General features: G+C 36.2%; 1 protein-coding gene across 6 annotated transcripts in view; it reads left to right on the top strand.

The window, feature by feature from the left end:
- Positions 1 to 18,001, top strand: part of GABPB1 (GA binding protein transcription factor beta subunit 1) — a 67,862-nt gene extending 49,861 nt beyond the window's left edge. For 4 of the 6 annotated variants that reach the window (XM_005685788.3, XM_005685785.3, XM_018054186.1 and 1 more), the window contains exons 7-9: positions 8,773 to 8,958; positions 11,832 to 11,947; positions 16,491 to 18,001. In XM_005685788.3, the coding sequence (XP_005685845.1) occupies positions 8,773 to 8,958; positions 11,832 to 11,947; positions 16,491 to 16,643 (455 nt within the window). In that variant the 3' untranslated portion in view covers positions 16,644 to 18,001. The remainder of the gene's footprint in view (positions 1 to 8,772; positions 8,959 to 11,831; positions 11,948 to 16,490) is intronic. The other 2 variants (XM_013967147.2, XM_013967146.2) reach the window with 1 other exon arrangement.

Below are 22,504 nucleotides of genomic sequence, written 5' to 3'. Positions count from 1 at the left end.
GGATATAAAAACTATCTAAAGATTGTGACTGCACTATAGCAAAGATTTGCTTGAATAATATGTATTTCTTATTTCATTTTTATGTGTAATTTAATATTTATTCAACTATTTATGGGGTGCATAGGTGAATCTCCTCTAAGGAAAAGATATAGGAGAGAGGAATGGCTTTCTTAATAGCTTTAATAGTTGAGTATACTGCTACTTTAGTATAAGAAGATGAAAGAAAAACTGTACAAAAAAACTATAAAAAAGGTCTTCATGACCCAGATAATCATGATGGTGTGATCACTCACTTAGAGCCAGACATCCTGGAATGCAAAGTCAAGTGGGCCTTAGGAAGTATCACTACGAACAAAGCTAGTGGAGGTGATGGAATTCCAGTTGACCTACTTCAAATCCAAAAAGATGATGCTGTGAAAGCGCTGCACTCAATATGCCAGCAAATCTGGAAAACTCAGCAGTGGCCACAGGACTGGAAAAGATCAGTTTTCATTCCAATCCCAAAGAAAGGCAATGCAAAAGAATGCTCAAACTACCGCACAATTGCACTCATATCACATGCTAGCAAAGTAATGCTCAAAATTCTCCAAGCCAGGCTTCAACAGTATGTGAACTGTGAACTTCCAGATGTTCAAGCTGGATTTAGAAAAGGCAGAGGAACGAGAAATCAAATTGCCAACATCTGTTGGATCATTGAAAAAGCAAGAAAGTTCCAGAAAAACATCTGCTTTATTGACTACACCAAAGCCATTGACTGTGTGGATCACCACAAACTGTGGAAAATTCTTGAAGAGACGAGAATACCAGACCACCTGATCTGCCTCCTGAGAAATCTGTATGCAGGTCAGGAAGCAACAGTTAGAACTGGACATGGAACAACAGTTCAGTTCAGTCGTTCAGTCGTGTCCGACTCTTTGCAACCCCTGTCTATCACCAACTCCCAGAGTTTACTCAAATTCATGTCCATTGAGTCAGTGATGCCATCTCATCCTCTGTCGTTCCCTTCTTCTCCCACCTTCAATCTTTCCCAGCATCAGGATCTTTTCAAATGAGTCAGTTCTTTGCATCAGGTGGCCGAAGTATTGGAGTTTCAGCTTCAGCATCAGTCCTTCTACTGAATATTCAGGACTGATTTCCTTTAAGATGGACTGGTTGGATCTCCTTGCAGTCCTAAGGACTCTCAGGAGTCTTGTCCAACACCACAGTTCAAAAGCATCAGTTCTTTGGTGCTCAGTTTTATTTATAGTCCAACTCTTGCATCCATACATGACTACTGGAGAAACCATAGCTTTGACTAGATGGGCCTTTGTTGGCAAAGTAACGTCTCTGCTTTTTAATATGCTGTCTAGGTAGGTTGGTCATAATTTTTCTTCCAAGGAGTAAGCATCTTTTAATTTCATTGCTGCAGTCACCATCTGCAGTGATTTTGGAGCCCAGAAAAATAAAGTCAGCCACTGTTTCCACTGTTTCCCCATCTATTTGCCATGAAGTGATGGGACCAGATGCCATGATCTTTGTTTTCTGAATGTTGAGGCCAACTTTTTCACTCTCCTCTTTCACTTTCATCAAGAGGCTCTTTAGTTCTTTACTTTCTGCCATAAGGGTGGTGTCATCTGCATATCTGAGGTTATTGATAGTGCTTCATCCAGCCCAGCGTTTCTCATGATGTACTCTGCATAAGTTAAATAAGCAGGGTGAATAGACAGCCTTGACATACTCCTTTCCTGATTTGGAACCAGTCTGTTGTTCTATGTCCAGTTCTAACTTGCTTTCTGATCTGCCTACTGATTTCTCAAGAGGCAGGTCAGGTGGTCTGATATTCCCATCTCTTTAAGAATTTTCCACAGTTTGTTGTGATCCACACAGTCAAAGGCTTTGGCATAGTCAATAAAGCAGAAGTAGATGTTTTTCTGGAACTCTCTTCCTTTTTCCATGATGCAGCGGATGTTGGCAATTTGATCTCTGGTTCCTCTGCCTTTTCTAAATCCAGCGTGGGCATCTGTAATTTCATGGTTCACGTACTGTTGAAGCCTGGCTTGGGGAATTTTGAGCATTGCTTGAGTAGTGTGTGAAATGAGTGCAATTATGCCATAGTTTGAGCATTCTTGGCATTGCCTTTCTTTGGGATTGGAATGAATGAAAATGGACCTTTTCCAGTTTTGTGGCCACTGCTGAGTTTTCCAGATTTGCTGGCATATTAAGTGCAGCACTTTCACAGCATCATCTTTTAGGATTTGAAATAGATCAACTGGAATTCCATCACCTCTACTAGCTTTGTTCGTAGTGATGCTTCCTAAGGCCCACGTGACTTTGCATTCCAGGATGTCTGGCTCTGGGTGAGTGATCACACCATCATGATTATCTGGGTTGTGAAGATCTTTTTTGTATAGTTCCTCTGTGTATTCTTGGACTGCAAGGAGATCCAACCAGTCCATCCTAAAGGAAATCGGTCTGCAATATTCATTGGAAGGACTGATGCTGAAGCTGAAACTCCAATACTTTGACCACCTGATGCAAAGAACTGATTCATTTAAAAAGACCCTGATGCTGGGAAGGATTGAAGGTGGGAGGTGAAGTGGATGGCAGAGGATGAGATGGTTGGATGGCATCACCAACTCAATGGACATGAGTTTGAATAAACTCCAGGAGTTGGTGATAGACAGGGAAGCCAGGCTTGCTGCAGTCCATGGGGTTGCAAGGAGTCGGACACGACTGAGCGACTGAATTGAGTCACTGATACTGCTGCTTAATCCTTTTAAGAATTGATTTATTAAGGAGCAAGCTTCAGGTAATTAGGATATAATTTTTTTTCCCTCTTTATATTATTTTTTTTCAGTTTTATTTATTTATTTACTTTACAATATTGTAGTGGTTTTTGCCATACATTGACGTGAATCTGCCATGGGTGTACATGTGTTCCCCATCCTGAACCCCCCTCCCACCTCCCTCCCCTTACCATCCCTCTGGGTCATCCCAGTGTACCAGCCCTGAGCACCCTGTATCATGCATTGAACCTGGACTAGCAATTTGTTTCACATATGATATTATACATGTTTCAGTGCCATTCTCCCAAATCATCCCACCCTTGCCCTCTCCTACAGAGTCCAAAAGACTGTTCTATACATCTGTGTCTCTTTTGCTGTCTCACATACTGGGTTATCGTTACCATCTTTGTAAATTCCATATATATACGTTAGTATACTGTATTGGTGTTTTTCTTTCTGGCTTACTTCACTGTATAATCGGCTCCAGTTTCATCCACCTCATTAGAACTGATTCAAATATATTCTTCTTAACGGCTGTGTAATACCCCGTTGTGTATATGTACCACAGCTTTCTTATCCATTCGTCTGCTGATGAACATCTAGGTTGCTTCCATGTCCTGGCTATCATAAACAGTGCTGTGATGAACATTGGGGTACACATGTCTCTTTCATTTCTGGTTCAATTAGGGTATAATTAAAACAAAAATGTGATATTGATTGTCAAAATCATATGTCTCAAATTGACGTGAGAAGGATATTATCATTTTGAGTACTTTAAATATAAAACAGTAATTATTCACTGTCATAGTCTATAGATTCAGTAAGGTTTATATATCTGTAACTCATGGGCTTCTTATTAGTTTTTCTTTATTTGTATACACTGTTACTTGGTATACTGATTTCTGCCCAAACAGAAAAATTTTATAGAGTATAGCTTCTCCTATGAAATTGTATGTTAGCAGGTGCTGATTAGTAAGCTTTGATAAAATTTTGATTTAAAGAAAATATTACCTCTTTATGAAAAATGTATATGTATATACACTCTGCCAGGGGCCTAAATGTGGACATCTATTTAAACTGAGGGAATGCGTTTCTTTTTCATCTGTTAACTCACCTCTAAGTTAAGAAGGTTTCTATTTGCTGAAAGTTACCATCACAGTGCTTGATAATTTTAAGAATTATATTTTTCTTTTGTCTGATATTTCATCTTCTTATCCCAAATAAATCTGATTTGCAGTCTAGTTTTGGTTCATTTTTTCTTGTTAGCATTTAGGTTCTTTTGCTTTATTTGATTTGTCATAGTAGTTACCTAGCCAGGTAAGAGATTTACCATCAGAAAATAATGTATGAGTTCTATATGTTTAGACACAATTGACCATTTCACTTGACTGGAAAGTTGTGCAGAGTGAGTGAAGTGAAGTCGCTCAGTCGTGTCCGACTCTTTGTGACCCCACGGACTGTAGCCTACCAGGTTCCTCAGTCCATGGAATTTTCCAGGCAAAAGTACTGGAGTGGGTTGCCATTTCCTTCTCCAAAGTTGTGCAGAGGTTTCCTTAAAATATGCTTCTTTATTTTTTTCTTATGCTCTCATTTCACTAATTTTAGAAAAAGCAAAACATCTTCCTAAAACATACATATTTGAAATGTTCTCTTAGTATATTTTCCTGTGCATGAAACTAAAGGGAGTTTAGTTAGGAGTCTGTTGCAGTCACCTGGGGAAGAAATAATGGTAGCATGGATTAAGATCTGGCAAAGAGATAATATGAAGTGAATAGAGTTGAGAGTTATATAGATCATAGCTCAGTTGGTAAAGAATCCACCTGTAATGCAGGAGACCCTTGTTTGATTCCTAGTTTGAGAAGGTCCGCTGGAAAAGGGGGATAGGCTACCCACTCCAGTATTCTTTGTCTTCCTTTGTGGCTCAGCTGGTAAAGAATCTGCTTGCAATGCGGGAGACCTGTGTTCCTGGGTTGGGAAGATCCCCTGGAAAAGGGAAAGGCCATCCACTCTGGTATTCTGGCCTGCAGAATTCCACAGTCCATAGGGTCACAAAGAGCCAGACATGACTGAATGACTTTTACTTACACTTTATTTGGATATAGAATTGGAAGTTAAAATTGTTAGATGTAGGCAACCCACTCCAGTGTTCTTGCCTGGAGAATCCCAGGGACAGGGGAGCCTGCTGGGCTACCGTCTAAGGGGTTGCACAGAGTCAGACACGACTGAAGTGACTTAGCAGTAGCAGCAGCAGTCCTTACATATACAGTGTAGTTTTAGTCCTTTTGAAATTAGCTCTCATAAAACTCTCTTTTATGGCTCTTGTTTGCAGTCTTATATTGATGTTGCATTGCTTAGACTTACTTTTTTTCTTGTGGCACAGCTGTATAATCCCTTGACTAAATGAATATCTATGACTACCCTTCTTTTTGTCTTTAGTGCAACTTTGACTAATTGTTAATACAGTGGTTTTTCCAAAGGTATAATGAGTCTGGTGGTTATTTACCTCCTTTCTCCTCATAGTGAATTGGCTTTCAGGGATAAGTTAGTGGAGCTCATAATATTGTTTTGTTTTTGCCTGTTTTTTTTTTTTTTTTTAATTTCAGGTTCGAATTCAGGCGATAATACTTTCGAAATGTTACGCTTTTCTTCAGTAAGCATAGTTTCTATTTTATTGTTGAAATGTTTATATACATAGAATTTTCAGCCTTTTAACAATACCTCAAAGACAGTTTTTTCCTTATCTTAGTTGAATTTTATGGCATTAAAATTCAAAAGTTATGTTGAACAAGAGGTCTCAAATATTTTCAAAGATGCTGCAGGTTATCTAGCCTCTCTTTGTATATTACAGCTTGACTTTTAAATTAGCAATGAATATTTATTAGTTATTTTGTTTTATCTAGGGGTTTTATATTTGGATATATCTGTGGATTTATAGTTTTTTTTAATGACATTCTTTGTAAAGTTTTTAGGTTTTCTCTTTTATTCTTATATGTTTCAACACTTCACTGTTATGTTGTTCTTAGGATTAATCAGGGGGTACTTTGTTTTCTTACATAATTGGTTTCCTTATAACTTTTTCTTAATTCTTCACCAAAGTACAACTTAAAAAGAAAGCTTTTTAGATGAAAGGCCAGAACTCTGTTATCTTAATGATAGTCATTGCAAAGAATACAAAGATGAAAGTTCGAGTTGTGTCTTGATTATGTGTGATCTCAGAAATTTCTTATGTATCATTATGTTTTAGAAATATTTGCTACTTACAGGTACCATTCATCCAGAGTGAACATTTCTTTTTCATATGGATATTTAAAAGAAAAATCAAAGCAATAGTTAATGTGTTTGAAAACCTCAGTAGTTATTCTATCGAATATATTACTGTTTTATGCCCTACATTTCATTTTATAATTATCTTCCTGAAATTTTCTTAAGTGCTTGGTGATAAAGTATAATTATAGTTTAAGACAAACAAAAATGAGAGAACCGAAAACATAAAGATTGTTTGCATTTTGAATATCATCTGTGGTTTGTATTGTGATCTCTGATTACCTAAGTAACAGAGTCGCAGAGTTACAGCCATATCTCTTGCCATGAGTTCATCCTTGAAAACTAGGGTTCCAGTACCTATCTTGCCTTTTTTTGTTTAAAAAAAGGAGTTTGTTTAATTAAGGCATATCTGTATTCAGTGAATCCTGTGGTTGTTGATATCCATGTTGTTCTGCTGGAAGTTGGTAGCAGCTTAGCATGTTTCAGAGTAAATGTGTATCTAAAGGGTAGCATGACTTTAGGAGAGAATTATTTTATTTCATTACACTTTTGGTAAAGTGTTACCTCAAATAACACATTTCAGAGAACCATATTATTTAGAAATAGTTTTTTTTTTGTCATTTCCTTTTTCAGAATTAGTTATATTAAAACTTTTTTTTCATAGAAAAATTGAAGGGTGAACTTTATATCTTGTACCTGTATTCACACCTGTTAACATCTTGCCACCACAGCATGTTCACACACAGACACATGCTTTTATTTTGCCAAATTATCTGAAAGTAGGTTACAGGCATCATGGCACTTTATCCTTAAATTCTTCAGCGTGTATCTACCAAGAACATGGACACCTCCTACATATTCACCATTCTATTTTCTAAAAACATAAACATTAATTTAGTAATACTATCTGACATGTGATTCATATTCAAGTTTCCTCAGCCCCAAAATGTCCTTTATAATGGTTTGTTTTCATCTGGGATCCAGTCAGAGTTCACACACTGTATTCAATTATTTTGTCTATCCCAAACTAGGATAGTCCTACTGTATTGCTTGTTGTTTTCTTTCTTTTTTTTTTTGTACTTAAAATAATTTGTTTATTTGGCTATGGATGGTCTTAGTTGCCGCACGTGGGATTTAGTTCCTTGACCAGATCTAGCTCCCTTTGTTGGGAGCATGGCATCTTAGCCACAGGACCACCAGGGAACTCCCTCTTGCTTGTTCTTTATGACTTTGAACTCTGTAGATTCATTTGAACATTTTGTTTCTCAAAAATATTTCACCATTGTTTTTTTTTTAGCATCCATTGGTGATGCTTTCTTAAATAAGTTATTACACTGGGGGTTACAGTGATAATTTTTCTTCTTTTGTTAATTAATGTCATTCTTCTATCAAGAAGATCATTTTTCTTTCCCCCTTTCCCTCTTCTTTCATGAGATATTATCATGGATAAATGGATTTTTTAAAAAATTTAATGTGTTATAATCCATTTGCTATCATTTTTCCTTTTGATACCTTTTTAAAAAATGTGTAACATATATATATATATATATCTGTTAATGTATAGTTTTAATGAATTGTCACAAGGTAAATACTCTTGTCTAATCTCATTGCTCAGTTCATAGATGAGAAGTACTCATTATGTATACTGTGTCTGATTTACACCACCCAGTATGCTTTTTGCCAGATTTATCCATGTTTTGTATTTAGTCACTTTAATTGCTATGTAGTATTCCAGTGTGTGAATCTACCATAGTTTGTTTATTCATTCTACTTTTGATGGATATCTGATTTGTTTCAAGTTTTTGACTAATATGAGTAAAGCTGCTATGAATGTTTGTGAGTATATCTTTTGGGATCAGTAGTTGGGTATAGAATTGCCTGTGGGAAAGGATTTTGGCAATTTCTTTATCTAGGCAAGACCTGGAGTGCTGCTGTTTTCAGCTGCCAGAATCCTGTCTGAGTTTTGAATTTTATTTATGTAAATGTTACTGTATTATTTGATATCCAGCAGTACCAGATCTATGTGCCACTTATAAAGGCAGCCCTTGCTCACACAATCCAAAAAGGGAATGCTGTTTACTCTGTCTGCTTGAGAAGTACAGAGCTCCATGTTTTGTTGTATGGGAAATGTATATCAACTCATTTGTAAATTTAGATGGAGTATCACCACATACAATATTTTATTTTTTGGATTTTAGAATTTTATTAAGATGGTATAAGTACTTTGTCATATCTGTGACCTGAGGAGATCTTATAAATTTTGCACCTCATAGAATTAAATGAAGGCAGTTTATTTAAACACATGTATGCATATATAGCTGAAACTCCTTTAATGTAAATTGTGGAACTTGCAGTCAGCTGTTTATATAGGTATCTACAGCACCACTAGAGACTGAATTTAAAAGCCACGTAAGCTCTCCTGTATAAGAAAGATGGCTTCCCTGGGGGCTCAGCTTGTGAAGAATCTGCCTGCCATGCAGGAGACCCGGGTTCCATCACTGGGTGGGGAAGATCCCCTGGAGGAGGGCTTGGCAACCCACTCCAGTATTCTTGCCTGGAGAATCCCGTGGACAGAGGAGCCTAGCAGGCTACAGTCCATGCGGTCACAAAGAGTCGGACACAGCTGAGCGGGTAGCACACTCATAAGAAAGAAGCAACGACAGCAAAGGCAGCAGAGCAGAAACAACTTCTCTTCATGCTTCTATGTATGTTCATTGATTTTCACTTTTTTTTTTTTTTTCAGTAGTGGCTACGGAGGAAGTAGTTACTGCAGAATCTGTGGATGGTGCAATTCAGCAAGTAGTTAGTTCAGGGGGTCAGCAAGTCATCACAATAGTTACAGATGGAATTCAGCTTGGAAATTTGCACTCCATTCCAACAAGTGGAATAGGTCAGCCCATCATTGTGACCATGCCAGATGGACAACAAGGTTGGTGGAAGGCATTTACGTAAATGGTGTTTATTCTTAATTCTCAGGAAATTGTGTCATGTTTTTCAAAACATTTATTTTTGCCTTAAATTATGTTTTTGTAACATTTTACAACAGACTTAATTGCCTAATTTTATTTTCTTTGTTGTTCACTCACTAGGCTATGTCCAGCTTAGGCTACTATTAAAGTTAGCTTGCTTTCTCTGAGTGTATATTAGGTAGAAAGAGGAACTTCCCCAAAATGTTCTAATTGGAAAACAAGCTTAAGTAAATATTTCAATATCAGTATAGGACAGTACTTTCCTAAGCCATTTAATACAATTCAGATATTGTATGAGCTTGTAAAGACACTATGTGAGAAAAGACTACTTAAAAAGGAGTTGGACACAGTGGCAACTTTTAGCAGCTTTGTTGATAATTGTCCCATTTTTTTTCATTTTGAGTAATAAGACAGTAGTAATAAAATGGATGAAACATAAGCCCCAGGTACATTTTAATCAAACTAAAAGGCTGAGAAAACCACAAAATTCCATATTTTAAGTGATTGCCAAAAACGTCTTAAAATCTAAGCCAGGGCAGGAGAACCCTCAGGGAAACCCATAGTTGTGCATCAAGAAAAGGAGTTGATCAGTAGCTTATAGTCAAAAAAAAAAAAAAAAGAAAAGGAGTTGAGCTCAGAAGTCAGCAATAAATATACACTTCCAGCAAGACAGGGCCCAGTCTGAGTGGGCAGTGCTGCAAGTAGGGTTAAGATAGACTAGACATGAAAGCTGAAGGAAGCAGAAAGAGAAGGTGCAGAAAGTTCCTATCTGAGCAAGCATCACCCTGTACCCAGTACTTCCCAATCCCTGCCCTGATCTAAAAGAAAAGTATGTGCACACATAACCTTCTGGAAAATGACTCAGGATTGTAAAGACTAAGCCTCTTCATGGCCATGAAGGAAGTGGGGGAAGGGAAGGGCTGGAGGGAGAAGTCCTCCTAAACCAGGTTTGATTGAGAATGGCAGGGAGGTATGCCTTGCAGAGAGACTGGGTCTCAAGGAAAGATTTTGTTTCTTTAGCAGTGGAGGAGGAAACGCTTGACCTGTAGAGCCTGGGAGGCTTTTCTCTCCTGCAGGTGCTCCAGGATTTGGATCAAGACCAAGTACTTTCACAAGCTTTAAGAACTAATTCTAACTATATAGAAAAGAAGAAGCTTTCACTCCAATTAAAATAAATAAATTTATATTAAAAAAAAGAAGCTTTCAGAGTATTTGTTTTAAGCAAATACAACAACTGTTTCCAAAACTTGATATTACACACAGAGACTAATCTCATTGATGAACAAATGGAAAGAAACTCATGTTTTTGGATCAAATGACTCACTGTCATAAAGCTCTCAATTCTTCCTGACCTAATTGATAAATGTAATGTGATGGGGGGAGGAAAAGGCTGTATTAATTTACTGGGACTGCCATAGCAAACTATCACAGTCTGGGTGACTTAACAGAAATATACCTTCTCACAGTACCGAAGGCCGGAAACCCAAGATCAAGGTACTGGCAGGTTTGGTTTCTTCTGAGGCCTTTCTCCTTGGCTACAGGTGTTTGCCTCCTTGTTGTGTCCTTACAGAGTCATCCCTCGGTCTGTGTATGCTGTCTGCGGCCTAACCTCTTACAAGGACAGCAGTCACACTGTATTAGGACCCACTCAAATGACCTAATTTTACCTGTTTAACCTTTTTAAAGGTCCTGTCTCCAAATGCATTCTGAGGTACTGAGAATTAGGAAGGACTTAAAACATTTGAATTGTGAGGGGGACACAATTTAGGCCATAATAAAAACCAATAGGTCTTTTTTTGGAACTTGCCAAACTGAATCTGAAGTTTATATTGATGAAAGAGGAGGAAGAGCAATGAGGAGACTGAATATTAATATAAACATTTAAAGCCTTCATAATTTAAAATTATAAATGGCATGTGATTATATATACTATGTAGACAGTCCAGTGAAACAAATGTAAAGTTCTCAGTTCTTTTTGAGTAAATTTTTAAATGTAGTATGATATGAATTAAAAGAAATACTTTAATTCTCAATATTTCTAGTGTTTTTAATTAATAGTTTTACTATTTTTCATTTGTTTACATTTATATATGACAGTAGGAGAGTTTTTAATGTTTTGACATTAGAAGCTGTGGGACAGTTGTATTTTCCCCAGTGATTAGTAAGATTGTTTTGCATAGTTTAAGCTTGCATACTCATTTTTATGTTCTTGCTCTGTTATGCAAAGCAAGGACAGCCTCTCCCTCTCAGTATATTTACATTTGTATAAATAGATACGAAAAATTGGGGCAAAGTCCAACAACCCAATGGACGAGCAAAGCTTATGAACAGACAGTGTTCATAATAGTGTATCCACATAGTGGAATATAATGCAGCTAAATTAAAGAAAGCTCTGTAAGTATTGATGAAAGGTACCTAGATATATGAAGTGAAAACAGCAGATACTTTCATGTAAGAAAGAGAAAAAAGAGAATTGCAAATTCATATTCATTTTTACATGAATGAACACAAGAACGATGCATAAGAAACCAATAAAAGCAATTATCTGTTAACAAAATATGCTTGTTAAATATTATTTTGATTTTGAGCCATATGAATGAATATATTGTCTATGAAATGAAAAACATAGGCACTTTAAATGATAGTTTTCAGTAAAAAGCCAAGAAGTTGACAAAAATATGGACATTTCTCATAAAAAGGAAATCAGTGTTATGAAATTACTGGTTTTGGAATATATTTATCTTAGATGAGTTGCATCAACAATATCAAGACTAGTTTTAATTCTTCTAAACCTATCTGAAAATGAAGTAATGAGTAAATTTTTTCATTTTAGTATTAACAGTACCAGCAACGGACATTGCTGAAGAAACTGTTATAAGTGAAGAACCGCCAGCCAAAAGACAATGTATCGAAATAATTGAAAACCGGGTGGAGTCTGCAGAGATAGAAGTAAGGAGTCTTTTACCCGGTGTGCTTTGCTGCAGTCATCCAAAATAAATTTCATCTGCTTTTTTTTTTTTTGTCTTTTATATTTATTACTGACAGTATTGTTTTGATATAGAATGAGTACTTTTTTGTCTAATTTTTTTTGCCTTATTCATATAGCAAGCCTTCAATAAATAAATATTGAATGAATGAATGAATGAGTGAAGAATCTGTTTGTAACAGTCTTTCATCATGGTAACATTGGAATGTCTTTGGTTTTTGCACGTCATCCTTTATTTTCTATTAAATTTACATACATCATTCTCACAGCCACTAAAGGGAATGTCACTATATATTGACTAAACATTTTTTTTCTTTCACAAATGAAATGCAAATGTCTATATGGGCTGGAAGATCTTCTTAAAGAATGTTGGAGTTTGTCAACTGAGTTATTTTTTTGAAAAAGCCATAGATAACCACTTATTTCACTGTTGAGTCCATTGAAGAAATTACATGTAGACTAGCTGTTGATAGGGTCACCTTTTTTTTTTTACCTCTGCCAATCTAGTTTGAAATTGTAAACTAGTTTGTAAATGTGACTATACCATAGTTAAACCTCATAGATTTTTTCTCACATTACTGTAAATAGAATTGTTCCCCAAATTTAATAATTAACTACATCAAAATGAAAATAAGATCATTCTTGAATAACTTTTAAAGAGCAACTGCAATGTAAAGACAAGAAGTTTGGATTTGAAATTAAATGAGCTGTATTTGAATCCCACTTCTTGCCCCTCTTATTAGCTTTGAGGCAAGTTATCTTACTTTTCTGCACTTCTGTTTTATTTTTCTCCCACATTTGAATTTAGGATAACAATATCTGCATTTTGGGGGCTTTATGAGAGTTAAAAAAGTCAGCCTATTGTTATATTCACATTCATAATATCTAATATATGTGAATAATAAACATTGGTGAATATTTAGAAATTCTTTGTTAAGGTTCTTGTTATTATAGAAAAAAGAGGATATTTAAAAATGTCACCTAAAGGAAACATAATTCTAACTGAGGACAGTTAGAAAATATTCTTGCCCAAATTCATTTACATGTAAAACTAGTGGCCACAATCTCAAAGTAGGTATTACTGAGTTAAGAATTTAATTCATGGTTTAACCAGATGTTTAGTAATGTTTAATTATTGAGGGCGTGTTGTTTTATTTCTTCAAAATTTAGACTAATACACTAAAATTCTTAGAAATTAACCATTTATTTCATTGAATGGTGTCAGTATACTTATTATTTAATAGTCTTTAATATCTTTTACAGATAAATCAGTTGTTTTTTTTCTGACATATAAAATTAAGAAGATTTTGTCATGTACTTTGCTTTAACTATTTAATAAAACACTTTTAAATTACTTGAATTTTTATTGAACATAAACTGACTCAATTCAGCATTTCTTTTAATTGGAGTAGAGTTGATTTATGTCAGTTCACCATTTTTAAAACAGTGAATATGCAGCCTGTATCTTTTATTTACCTACCAACCAGGTAGAGTTGCTGTTTTCTTCAAAGTTCACCCTGATTCCACCTACAGTCTTTCAGAAACCAGGGAGAATAATTAAAAATAACAAGTATGAACTGAGATATATAAATTAACTAGAACCAAGTAGACAGCACTTCAGGGAGATAGAATTTTACCTTGATATAAAGAACTTAAGGAAGTTAGAGTTTCAGCTCAGTTTTTGTAATTAGAGTTATCTGGTAATAGAAATCTTATTTGCCATCACCAGAAATGTTCAGGCCAAAGTTGCATAATCTTAGAGCTACTGCAGAGAAACCTTGAAGCATAGAGTGAGCGAGATGGTGACGGGGGGAGGCAGGGGATACAGAATGAAGAGAGACCTCCAATATTTTCATTAAACCATTTCCTTAGAGTACATGAAGTAGTTCTTTGGATTTTATTTTCATAGATGACCAGTAGAGTTGTCTTAGGGATATACTTTTATATTCCTTTCTAAGTGATTGCTTGGCCAAAAACCTCAAAAATTTCTCTAAATCAGTGGTTCTGAACTGGAGCAATTTTGACCCCAAGGGATATTTGGCAATATCTGGATACATTTCAGGTTGTCACAGTGAGGGAAATGTCACTGACATTTAGTGAGTAGAGGCTGGGGATGCTGCTAAACATTCCATAGGATGTGTTTTGCCTTCTGTTCAGCCTTCATAGTGGAAAAGCAGCCACAGACAGTTTGGTAATGAGTGGGTATGGCTGTATTTCTGTAAAGCTTTATTTATAAAAATAGGATCGTGTTTGGCCCATGGCAGTTAGAGGATATTTACACACAAGCAGACAGCTCACACACCCTGCCTCAGTTTCTTTTTTAAAAAAATATTTAATGGTTAAGAATATGAGTCTGGAATCAAATTTAGGTTTGAATGATAATTTTCTGAGTGTGATTGGTCAAGTTATTTAACCTTTCAAGGCTTGGCTTCCCCATCAGTAAGAAAGGGAAAATAATAGCACCTACGTTATCAAATTGTTGTAAGGTTCAAATGAGAATGCATGTGAAGGACTAGTACAGTGGTGAGCATATGGTGAATGCTCAGTAACTTGCTATTATTATTATCTTCTAAAAGTTACACTGAGGTATGGTAGAAGATAAATCACTATTATGATTTTTTTTGCTTTATAATAGGTAAAGTAAATTTGAAAAATCACATATAAAACTTGAAACATAATTGCTAATAGTTGAAGCAGAATTTGAGAATCTTATTTGGAAATAAAAAAGCAAATTCGAAGCCTTTGTTCCATTATTCTATTGCCTAATGTAATAATAATATATTGTTGGGCATGAAGTTGTAGTGTAAGATAAATAATCTTCCTTATTGGTTTCATAAACTGAAATGTGAATCTCTTGCTCTAAATGTGAATAAATAGCTAATTTTATAAGATCCCTTGAAGTTTATCTTTTCTAATATTTCCTACCAAATCAGGGCAAGTTTTTATCTATATTCAAAACTTTGGCAAAGGATCTTATTAGGACAGGTAAAATTGTAAAACATTTAAATGCACAGCTGTGTGTTCTCCTATAGATCAAGGTGGTCTAGCTTGCACCCTTTCTAAAGTCCTGCAGTTCACTGACAGGGACTGGTGTCATTGCTTACATGAGGTTGGCATCTTGCCTGTAGTAAGGAGAAAAGAGTAGCAGGGTAGGGCTTAGGCATTTCTCAACTTGGAGATGACAGGCACACCTTTCTTCTACTGTACATTTTCTGTGATTGGACAATTTGGAGACTACATATGTAATCAATCACTCCAACTTTTGGTGGACTCATGGGAAAAACTAATGTTGGATCTAGCTTCATTCCCAGTGTAGGGAAGGCAGTGGGATCGTAGGAAGGCAGGACTATTACACATGTTCCTTCTTATGGACCATGTGAATAGTGAAGGGAAGGGAATCTTTTGGTGTTCCCAATGGACATGGGTCAAGGAGAGAGTGGAAGAGACCCTCATAGTGTCCTCTTTCCCAGCAAGCTGCCAACCCCTTGCCTTTACCTTCAGTTCTCTCTGGTTAAGTGTCTTGTCCAGTGGGAACCTGGCCTCATTTTGTGACTAGTAGTTCTGCTCTTGGCCCCCACCTCATTCAGAGGGCTTGTGCTTCTGAGATGAGATTGAGCTTGGGTCTGGGCAAGTTGAGTTTTTGTCCATCTCCTTACCTGAGGTATGGGAAAGGAGTTGAAATGTTTTCCCTTAGACAACTGTATAAGGGCAGAGTGAGGAGGAGGAGAAAGAATATCATTTTCATTGGACCAGATTTGTGTGTCACCTCTCAATTTATTCAGGGACTTAATACACATGTTTTACAATATATAATGCATCACAATAGAGAAATGAATATTTTACTGGTTTGTAAATTGGTATAATTTAGGAAATGCTAATCTAGACTAGCCCTCCTCATTTTGAAGGTGAGGAATCTTGCTTGCTATCATAGAAAATGACAATTTTAAACAGTAATAGTAGAACCTCATAAACCTGACTCATTGTGTTATGGGAAAGCTACATCATCTCTGAGCTTCATTTTTCTCATCTGTAAAATGGGTGTAATATCTATCTTAGAGACTTGTTATTGGAAATCACCTTGTTAATCAACATATATAATGGGTTTTCAATGAATACTATTTCTTTTATAATTAGTAGCTTTTTAACTTCACAGATAAAGATGTAAAGAGGTATGGCTACATATTTCCCTATTTAAGTTTTTCACTAGTTCTTATAGTTGGTATAAAGATACAGGTACCCAGTTTGGGTTCATCATGCTAGTTTTATTTCTAATTAGCAAATAATTTCCTTGAGGTCAGAAACTAACCTTTATCTCATAGTGAGGAGCTCAAAATGAGGGCTTTAATTATAAGAGAATTGGTTAAAAAGGCAAGATGTCTCAGAAATACCAGTAGATGGCTACTTTTAACTACTACAAGTTTCTTTATTGGTAGGATATATGCTTGAATGTGTTAATGTATTTGTGCAGTTATGAAAAAAAAAAAAACCTTTTTTTTTGTTAATTAGGAGAGAGAAGCTCTTCAGAAACAGCTGGATGAAGCTAATCGAGAAGCACAGAAATACCGACAGCAACTTCTAAAGAAAGAACAGGAAGCAGAGGCCTACAGACAGAAATTAGAAGCTATGACGCGTCTTCAGACTAATAAAGAAGCTGTTTAATTGAAATGAACATATAGTTTGAGTTTACTTTTGGTCAAGAAAGAATACAATCTTGAACTGTACACGATAAGGTGCAGTCATGGAAAGACAGGATAACTGAAGAGACTGCAGATGGATAATTGGACTTAAGCCATGAGCTCTGAGTTCTTGTAACATAAAACTTTAGAAGTTGTGAAATGTATTTAAAACTGAATTCTGTAAATAGTTTTTTTTTTTTTACAGTTCCAAATGAGTTGATAAAGATTGTTGAAGAGATCCAAAAACACAATAAGCCACCGTTTTTGTGAATTCTTTTTGATATTAGTACAAACCTTAATTTCTCAGAAATGGAACAGTTTTAAGGGTGATCGTTGTTGATTAGACCAAATGTGTAATAATTATGTGGTGGACTGATGCTGGAATTACTCCTGTCGGTATAAACTTCTATATGAAGAGAAGATTTCTACCAGGAAATCTTTGTACAGCTTTAAGTTGTCTCAGATTCTCTGAAAACATTTTTTAGAAAGCAGATTTTTATATTTGTTCAATTTCAGCTATACCCAAGTAGATTTACATGTATATGAAGCAAATATTTTTTAAAATTTTCTGTTTGTACATATTCTGCATGTTTTATAATTTTGGAATGCATCACTTGCATAGGTATTATTTTTCCCACAAAGATGATGAAAGTTACTAGGAAAGAAAGAAACCCTTTTATTCTGTAGGTCCTTGAAACTAAGTAAGCTAGCAGCTGGTTTTATTGGAATGACAATGTTCTTGGAAGGAGCAGCTTACAAGATATCTTGAATTTGCAAACTGCAAAATTTATGCTTTTTTGAAAATTTCGTAGTGGGGACGTGAAACTATTCTGTGCCTTCCATCATGATTTCCACATGAAAGCACTTTAAGGCACTGGATTTTAAGATAATGTTTTTGGAAAACTCAGAACATATGGGTTTCTGAAATACTTCATGGACTCATTCCCCCCCCCCCCAGGAAATTATTCTTACAGGAAAAAAAAAATGCTTTTGTATGTAGAACAAGAACTTTTTGTACTACAGTGATGCTATAGATATGTCTAACATAACTTTATCTTCTCCCTGTGAAAGCTGTAAGTCTGTGCTGTGACTGGCTCTCATCACAGTATTGTTGAATTCCACAAATGTATGGACATTAAACTCTGACATACTGTTGCTTTTTTTTGTAAAACATAACTTCAGGCTCTTTTCTTGGTTTATTTTTAAATGTTTTATTGCTTTATGAAAATGTTTAACCCTAAGACTCTTCTAGATTATCTATACTGTATAAAGAAGCAGTTACCCTTAAAACTGTACTCTGGCCTACTTTTCTATTTTACAATTAAATATCTTTTCCACATATGTTCAGTGTAGACTTATATTTTGACCACATTTTTTCACACATTAAAAAGTTTGTTCTGTGTATTATGGCAATATTCCACCTTTGCTGTTGAGTCACTAAGTCATGTCCAGCTCTTTGTGACTCCATGACTACAACACACCAGGTCTTCCACTGTCCCCTGGAGTGTGCTCAAAGTCATGTCCTTTGAGTGAGTGATGCTATCTAACCATCTCATCCTCTGCCGCCTTATTCTCCTTTTGCCTTCAGTCTTTCCCAGCATCAGGATCTTTTCCAGTGAGTTGGCTCTTCTCATCAAATGGCCAAACTATTGGAGCTTCAGCTTTAGCATCAGTCTTTCCAGTGAATATCCAGGGTTGATTTCCTTTAGAATTGATTGGTTTGATCTTGTTGCAGTTCATGGACTATCAATTGGAGAAGGAAATGGCAACCCACTCCAGTGTTCTTGCCTGGAGAATCCCAGGGACGGGGGAGCCTGGTGGGCTGCCTTCTATGGGGTCGCACAGAGTCGGACACGACTGAAGCGGCTTAGCAGCAGCAGCAGCAAGGACTATCGAGAGTCTTATACAACACAATTTGAAAGCATCAATTCTTTGATGCTCAATATTCTTTATGGTCCAACTGTCTCATCCATATGTGATTACTGGAAAAACCATAGTTTTGACTATAGGGACCTTTGTTGGCAAAGTATGTCTCTGCTTTTTAATATGTTGTCTAGGTTGTTCATAACTTTCCTTCCGAGGAGTGAGCATCTTTTAATTTCATGGCTGCAGCCATGATCTGCAGTGATTTTGGAGCCCAAGAAAACAAAATTTGTCACTGCTTCCACTTTTTCCCCTTCTGTTTGCCATAAAGGGATGTGACCGGATACCATCTTAGTTTTTTTCTTTGTTTTTTTTCATGTTGAGTTTCAAGCCAGCTTTTTCACTCTTCTCTTTCACCCTCATCAAGAGGCTCTTTAGTTCCTCTTCACTTTCTGCCATTAGAATGGTATCATCATCATATTTGAGGTTGATATTTCTTTTGGCCATCTTTATTCCAGCTTCTGAGTCATCCAGCCTAGCATTTCGCATGATGTACTCTACATACACTTGATGGACGTGAGTTTGAGCAGGCTCCAGGAGTTGATGGACAGGGAAGCCTGGTGTGCTGCAGTTCATGGGGTTGCAAAGAGTTGGACACAACTGAGTGACTGAACTGAACTCTGTGTATAAGTTAAATACGCAGGGTAACAATATGTAGCCTTATTGTATGCCTTTCCCAATTTTGAACCAGTTTGTTCCATGTCTGATTCTGCTACTTCTTGCCTGCATACAGGTTTCTCAGGAGACAGGTAAGGTGGTCTGGAACTCCCGTCTCTCTAAAAATGTTCCACAGTTTTTTGTGATCCACACAGTCAAAGGCTTTAGTATAGTCAGTGAAGCAGCAGTGGACCTTTTTCTGGAGCTCCCTTGCTTTCTCCTTGATGCAACGAATGTTGGCAGTTTGATCTCTTGTTCCTCTGCCTCTTTGAAACTCAACTTTTACGTCTAGTAGAAGTTCTCAATTCATGTATTGATGAAGACTAGCTTGAAGGTTTTTGAGCATAACCTTACTACCATGTGAAATGAGTGCAATTGTACTGTAGTTTGAACATTCTTTGGCATTGCCCTTTGGGATTGGAAGAAAAATTGACCTTTTCCAGTACTGTGGCTACTGCTGAGTTTTCCAAGTTTGCTGACCTATTGAGTGCAACACTTTAACAGTATCATCTTTTAGGGTTTTAATTAGCTCAGCTGGAATTCCATCACCTCCACTAGGTTTGTTCGTGGTAATGCTTCTTAAGGCTCATTTGACTTCACACTCCAGGATGTCCAGTTCTAGGTGAGTGAGCATGCCATTGTGGTTATCTGGGTCATTTAGACCTTTTAAAAATAGTTCTCTGTATTCTTGTCATCTCTTTTAAATGTCATCTGCTTCTGTTAGGTCCTTACTGTTCCTGGACGTGGTAAAGCAGGAAATGGCAAGATTGAACATTAACATCTTAGGAAGAAGTGAGCTAAAGTGGAAGGGAATGGGTGAATTTAATTCAAGTGACCATTATATTTACTACTGTGGGTTAGAATCCCTTAGAACAAATGGAGTAGCCCTCATAGTCAACAAGAGTCCAAAGTGCAGTACTTAGGTGCAACCTCAAAAATGCCAGAACAATCTCAGTTTATTTCCAAGGCAAACCAACATCACGGTAATCCAAGCCTATGCCCCCAACCACTGATGCAAAGAAGCTGAAGTTGACCTATGAAGACCTATAACACCTAGAACTAACATCAAAAAAAGGTCTTTTCATCATAGAAGATTGAAATGCAAAGCTAGGATGTCAAGAGATACCCGGATTAACAGGAAAGTTTGGCCTTGGAGTACAAAATGAAGCAGGGCAAAGGCTAACAGTTTTGTCAAGAGAACATACTAGTCATAGGAAACACCCATTCCCAACAACCCAAAAGATGACTTTATGCATGGGCATCACAAGATGGTCAATACCAAAATCAGATTGATTATATTCTTTGCAGCCAAAGATGGAGAAACTGTACAGTCAGCAAAAATAAGACGGAATTGACTGTGGCTCAGATCATGAGCTGCCTATTGCAAAATTCAGGCTTAAAGTGAAGAAAGTAGGGAAAAACACCAGACTGACCTAAATTTAATCCCTTATAATTTTACACTGGAGATACCCAATAGATTCAAGGGATTAGATGTGGTAGACAGAGTGCTTGAAGAACTATGGACAGAGTTTCACAATATTGTACAGGAGGCTATGACTGGGGGAAGCCTACTTTTTTCAGAATCTGTTGGACTTTTATTGCTCAATCATCTATGCCTGATTCACTGTACTATAAAATAAAAACTTGGACAAGAATTTATAACTAGAAAAGGGTATGCTTTTTCTTTCCTCTTTTTAGCTTCTGTTTTGAAGTGGGCTGGAAAAGCCTTGTATTCTATTTATTCTCGGTGTTATGGGCAGAGATTTAAAAGAACTGAGAATAAAATATTAATAAAAATTTTTGGCAATCCACATTTAATGTGTTTCTAGTACATAATGATGGATTTATAGTTAATGGTCATCAGGTTGCCACATTGATAGCTGATTATTTCCACTTATGTGTAAATGAACACCTTCCTTATTTTCTCTTTTAGAAAACAATCCACATTTGCAGTATTTGTGTGAGAAACAAAGATGCCTGGTGATATTAATTTTTGCGTTGGGTTAAGGATGTTTTGTTTATATTTTCATGAAAGGAATGAGATACTGATTTTAAATGAATAGACACCTTCTTGAGCAGCCCTTCTCAACTAGGGTTCTGTGAGAGAATCAAACCCTTGCAGAATCAAGCCCTAATGTCCTAAAGGTTAGGGCCTGATGAATTAACTCCTGGTAATGCATTAATTTCTTTCCCATGCATCTGAAATAGTACTGGTTAGGTACTGTCTAGACACTGAGTTCATTACATGTCTTGATTGCCTAATTACTTAATTAAGACTTCACTGTGTAGAGTTGCTATAACTCTGGGATGATAAATTCTAGGTTGATTGGTGGTGATTTCAGAAAGCCTCTTCTGACAACTGGTATCTGCAGAGACTGTACTTCTCAACTAATTTTCATTTATTTATTCCTCAATTACTTCCCCAAAGGGCTTGTGATGTGATTTATTTTTATTAGAAGTTATTTTCTAATGTCAATCTTTCCTAATATCAACAGCAAGATAGTTTTTTGTTTACTCTAGCTCTGGATTTCTATGATGGTTGAGGGTTGGGACTTGGAGAGCTTTCTTCTGTGACATTCAAAATAACAGCTGGAGACCAAAGGAAATAAATGTGAAATCCCGTTTTTTGGACTACACATGTTTTTTAGCAAAAAGATCTGTATACAAAATATATTCAAAACATATTGCTAAAAAAAAATCTGTGCCAGCATGTTTCTTCAGCATAGTCATTTATGATATTATTCATTGAAAACTAGAAGAAACCCTTGCACATAACAGGAACTGATGAGTTGACAGACATATTCACAGATGCTTTATGCTGATATTATTTTTTTTATTACTCCATACAAAGTTTCTTCCAGATAAAAATCTATAAAATTTCTTTGTGTCTTAATACCTGAAAAATCAAAATGTATCAAGAAGAAAACCCTTTTCAGATAAAGTCACAAAACAATTGGAACCTTTATATCCATATGGATGGGTTCCCAAGGCATCAACGCTCAGGCTTATATAGCAAACAGGAAAAAAAAAAAATTTGTATTCACCTAGCTTCTATTGAGTAAATATCTCCTTCCATCATGTCAGATCAACTGAGGAATGAGCTAACTAATATATTCGTTATTTCATTAAGTCATATTTACTGTGGTTGGATTTCATTATAGATAACTAGGCTCTTGTAGTTTTGAATGGTGTTTGCTGTTTGCTTTCTCTATGTTAGATGAGAACATCTCAGTGTACATGGACTCAGTTTGACGTAAGCTCTGA

Source organism: Capra hircus, chromosome 10, assembly GCF_001704415.2.
Source record: "Capra hircus breed San Clemente chromosome 10, ASM170441v1, whole genome shotgun sequence".
Classification (NCBI taxonomy): Eukaryota; Metazoa; Chordata; class Mammalia; order Artiodactyla; family Bovidae; genus Capra; species Capra hircus.
Note: the sequence above shows the minus strand (reverse complement) of the source record. Positions and strands in the feature narration are given on the sequence as shown.